Source organism: Cebus imitator, unplaced genomic scaffold (assembly GCF_001604975.1).
Source record: "Cebus imitator isolate Cc_AM_T3 unplaced genomic scaffold, Cebus_imitator-1.0 Scaffold117, whole genome shotgun sequence".
NCBI classification, from domain to species: domain Eukaryota; kingdom Metazoa; phylum Chordata; class Mammalia; order Primates; family Cebidae; genus Cebus; species Cebus imitator.
The window spans coordinates 3,622,824-3,627,603 of NW_016107432.1; the positions used below are offsets into that span (position 1 = coordinate 3,622,824).

General features: G+C 59.2%; 1 protein-coding gene across 5 annotated transcripts in view; it reads left to right on the forward strand.

Annotated features, from left to right (window-relative positions):
- The window catches only part of TACC3 (transforming acidic coiled-coil containing protein 3), a 23,567-nt gene that overhangs the window by 13,440 nt on the left and 5,347 nt on the right, over positions 1–4,780 (forward strand). For 4 of the 5 annotated variants that reach the window (XM_037742170.1, XM_037742172.1, XM_017538981.2 and 1 more), the window contains 6 exons: positions 977–1,029; positions 1,382–1,485; positions 2,549–2,639; positions 2,867–2,971; positions 4,060–4,136; positions 4,224–4,267. In XM_037742170.1, the coding sequence (XP_037598098.1) occupies positions 977–1,029; positions 1,382–1,485; positions 2,549–2,639; positions 2,867–2,971; positions 4,060–4,136; positions 4,224–4,267 (474 nt within the window). The remainder of the gene's footprint in view (positions 1–976; positions 1,030–1,381; positions 1,486–2,548; positions 2,640–2,866; positions 2,972–4,059; positions 4,137–4,223; positions 4,268–4,780) is intronic. The other variant, XM_017538979.2, reaches the window with a different exon arrangement.

Below are 4,780 nucleotides of genomic sequence, written 5' to 3' on the forward strand. Positions count from 1 at the left end.
TTAAACAGAGTTTTTCCCTCTGTTGCCCAGGCTGGAGTGCAGTGGCATAATCTCAGCTCACTGCAGCCTCCACCTCCCAGACTCAAGCAATTCTCCTGCCTCGGCCTCCTGAGTAGCTGGGACTACAGGCGTGTGCACCACCTCACCTAGCTAATTTTTGTATTTTTTGTGGAGATGGGGTTTTCCCTGTTGGACTCCTAGACTCAAGTGATCTGCCCGCCTCAGCCTCTGCCCTTAGGGGATTTTGTTGTTGTAGTTTTGCTTTTTTAAACGGAGTCTTGCTCTGTCACCAGGCTGGAGTGCAGTGGTGCAATCTCAGCTCACTGCAGCATCTGCCTCCTGGATTCAAGCAATTCCCCTGCCTCAGCCTTCCAAGCAGCTGGGGCTACAGGCGTGAGCCACCACACCCAGCCTAATTTTTGTATTTTTAATAGAGACAGGGTTTCACCATGTTGGTCAGGCTGGTCTTGAACTGCTGACCTCAGGTGATCTGCCCGCCTCGGCCTCCCAAAGTGCTGGGATTACAGGCGTGAGCCACTGCACCTGGCCCACTCTTAGGTTTTTTTAACCAAAGGTTATATTATCAAAAATTAAAAGATCTGTCTAGGGTAATCTTAAAGACTATAATTGTTTCAACCAGAGCAATTTTGCCGCCTCCTTCCCCTAGATGTTTTGGTTGTCATACCTGGGGTGCTGTTGGCAAGGAGTGGGTGGGGGCTGGGGGTGCCACATGGCACGCTGCAGTGCCCAAGACACACCTGCCAGTGAGCAGTCAGGCCCGGAACATGGACACCTCCGAGGTGGAAATCCTGCTGTGCTGCAGAGGGCCTCAGCGAGACCCTGCTAGCTGGAATGCTGCTTTATCCGATAAGGAACCATGGTCCTGCCTTGCTGAGTCCTGACAGAGACGCCAGCCCTTAGCTCTTGGGGGCCCTGGTGTGGGGCGGTGGCAGTGCCATGACTTGCACCCTCTCAGTTCTAGGCACAGGGGCAGAGGTGGATTACCTGGAGCAGTTTGGAGCTTCCTCGGTAGGTACTGGGCACCTCTGCGAAACCTCCCCTGCAGGGTGTACTGAGGGCAGCCCCGACAGCTCTTCACCCCGGAACATCCCTTGGTGCCCGTGTCCCCCCGGCTGTTGGGGGGACACGGGCCCTGACCCTTCTCCTGCTGCATCTCTAAGTGGTGTCCTATGGTCGTGGCCAGGCCCTCACCTGGTGCTTGCCTGGGATGAACTCTGACACCATGCTGCTGGGAATGCAGGGCCTCGGGCGGGGTCGCGGTGACCAGAGGTGGGAGTGTGTGTGACCTCCCTGGCCCTAGCCCTGACGTGTGTGCTAGAGGACGGCAGTCAGACCTGCTCAGTTGCCCTCTTGTCCCCAGTTTAAGGAGTCAGCCTTGAGGAAGCAGTCCTTATACCTCAAGTTCGACCCTCTCCTGAAGGACAGTCCTCAAAGACCAGGGCCCGTGGCCACAGAGACCAGCAGGTACGCAAGCCAGCCCTCCCCAGGCATGAAGCCTTGGGTGTAGGGGATGGGAGGCTGTTCCTCGGTATGCTGTCTGCAGAGGCTTCTAGACCGAGGGAGATGACCTGAACTAGAAAAGAGGCGTGCTGCGGAGTAGGCAGGGCGGCAAGCACAAAGCAGCAGCCTTGTGTGGCAGGGTCACATCAGCCCAGGGGGAGTGACAGCAGCCGACCCTCCAGTCACAGATGCTGCCTTGCTGGTTACAGCCATGTGCTAGGTGGATTAAAGAGCTAAACTTAAATTTTTTTAAAGTAGTTCCTCTAAAACAGGTCAGCAAACTATGACCTGTAGGCCAGACTTGGCCACTACCTGTTTGTGTAAATAAAGTTATTGGCACAGAACCATGCCCATTCCTTTGAAAATTGTGGCAACTTTCACACTACAAGGGCAGAACCAAGTAGTATGACAGAGGCCTAATACATGGCCTGGCGCAGTGGCTCACACCTGTAATCCCAGCACTTCTGGAGGCCGAAGCGGGCAGATCACAAGGTCAGGATTTCAAGACCAGCCCGGCCAACATGGTGAAACCCCATCTCTACTAAAAATACAAAAATTAGCTGAGCATGGTGATGGGCGCCTGTAGTCCCAGCTACTCAGGAGGCTGAGGCAGGAGAATTGCTTTAGCCTGGGGGCAGATGTTGCAGTGAGCCGAGATCACGCCATTGCTCTCCTGTCTGGGCGGCAGAGTGAGACCCTGTCTCAAACAAAAAGAAAGTGAGCCTGCAAGCTGTGAGGGCCCCCAGATGAGGCATCAGCAGCTCCGCTCAGCCTGCAGTGGGTAAGGAGGCATCGCAGCTCTCCAGAAGGATGATCCGCCTCGTGGGATGAGGACGTGAGGGAAGGGGGCTGGGGGCAGCAGAGAGGCAGGGCCTGCTGGATGTGGGCCTGCGTTTTCTACCACCATCCTGACTTGAGCAGTTTTAAACTAAAAAGCAAAGAGCCTGGTTAGCTTGTCCGCGTGGTCCTCTGTGTCCTACTCAACGCTGGGAGGGCCTGAGTGACCGAGGCTGCCTCTGCTTGGCGACAGCACACACGGTGTGGAGGAGCCTCCCTCAGGAAGTCCGCGGGAAGCCACGCTTGTGGAGTTGGATTTCTTGGGAGCACTGGATGCTCCGGTAAGTACTTCAGTCCCTCTTGAACCATCTTGTGGTCTGAGGAGGCAGATTGTTTTAAGGGCCTATATTTTTTTTCCTGGGGGTCTGGAGCCTGTGGCTCCGTCACTGGTCCATCACCGCACTGTCTGAGGCTCTTGGGCTTCGTGGGCCTTCCCTCCCTCGCGCCAGGTCAGAGGTATGAGAGGCGAGGGTGAAATGGGCTCATGGTTCATCCCCATCTCCCACAGGTGCCAGACCCACCCCCAGGTGTCACTGCGCCTGGCGGCCCACCCCTGTCCACTGGGCCTATAGTGGACCTGCTGCAGTACAGCCAGAAGGACCTGGACGCCGCGGTAAGGACACAGGTGGTGGCTGCTCCACAGAACCTGCAGGCCGCTCGGGCTTGGCCAACAGCAGGCACAGGTGGGGTCCAGTGGCCTGACCAGCTGTCCCTGCCATCCCCGCCCCTGCTGGTCGGGGTGGCATTGTGGAGAGCTGCTGGCCCCTGGCCTGTCACTGCTGCCCAGGTTGCTGAGGCTCCAAGCTTCCACCCAGTGTCCCCACAGCCAACTGCCCACTGGCTGCCTCCCCAGGGCTCTCCAGCCTGAGCGTGGCATTCACCTCTGGCAACCTCGCAGCAGTGAGTGTGGCTCTCACTGCTGTAAACCTGAGTGTTGCCCCTTCCTGCTGCCCTTCCACAAGTCCAGACACATCTCTGGGCAGCTTAGGAAGCTCCATCTCCACCTGCCCACATCTGAGGTTCCCTGCCCGTCTCCCTCCATCCTCCCACACATGCCAGGCTTCAGCCTGTCCTAACTCCAGGTCTAAGTTGTCCCCACGAGAGCTGTGGGCACCACTGTGAGCCAGATAGTCCCTGGGGAGGGTGGGACAGGGTGGCTCCGGACACCGGCTGCAGGGCTGGACACAAGCCCCCACATCTGAACCAGTGTCGGTCATAGCAACCTCAGGTGTCATTTCAGGGGCCTGTGATACAGTACTGACCTGGTTCCCCAACACCCCCTTCCTGGTGTCTGAGCCCATGCCATAACCCCAGAGCAGGCTTGAGGACCACAGTGTGGCCAGCCCTCCCCTCTGCAGGCCTGGGCTCCCCATGCAGGTAGCCCCTGCATGTAACTTGGACCCCTGGTACCCACCCCTGGGGGGTGGACGCAGGGACACACACCTGTTGGGCACCTGCTGGTTCCACCCAGGAGCACAGCCAGCAGCCCCATGCCTCCTGCCCCCTGGCAACCGGGCAATTGTGGAACAGGCAGCCTTGGCCTCAGTGGGGCTCCCAGGGTCCTGCTGGAAGGCCCACATGGAATTGTGGCTCTGGACATGGCTCCAGGGACCTCGGGGTGGGCTGGCCCCATTCTGTGGGGAGGTCCTAGGAGGGGTTGTCCAGCCCGCCTGCCTGCTGACTCAGGTGTGGCCTGAGCAGGTAAAGGCGACGCAGGAGGAGAACCAGGAGCTGAGGAGCAGGTGTGAGGAGCTCCACAGGAAGAACCTGGAGCTGGGGTAAGGAGGCCCTGCCTGCCCTGTCCCCACCCAGGCTGGGGTTTTGGGGGATCTGAGGCCATGGATGTGTCTGCTCTCCTCCCACAGGATGATCATGGACAGGTTCGAGGAGGCCACATACCAGGTCATGGGTAAGTGCCGGGCTGCCGAGGACATGAGGGGCTGCCTGCACCTCAGCCTGGCCCCACCCCGCACGCTGCCTAAGGCCCCACTCTCCTGAGGCCACTCTTCCTCACCCACGAGGCCCCTCAACATGGCCCAGCCATGGAACCACTGAGGCGAGCTGGGGGGAAGCTGGCAGTCAGTGCAGCTGGCGGATCCACAGAGCCAGCCCACCTCAGGCCCCGGAGCTGTGCAGATGCTGAGCTAGCGGCAGGGCTGGGGTGGGGGAAGATGCCATCACACCGAGGCCTTCCCCAAGCCACGCCAACCTCTCCATGCCACCCCATACCGGCTCACACCCGCTGTCCTCCTCTCTTCCTGGAGGCTCACACTCACCTCCCTCCTCCTCTCCTGGAGGCTCACACCACCTCCCTCCTCCTCTCCTGGAGGCTCACACCACCTCCCTCCTCTCCTGGAGGCTCACACCACCTCCCTCCTCCTCTCCTCCTGGAGGCTCACACCCACCTCCCTCCTCCTCTCCT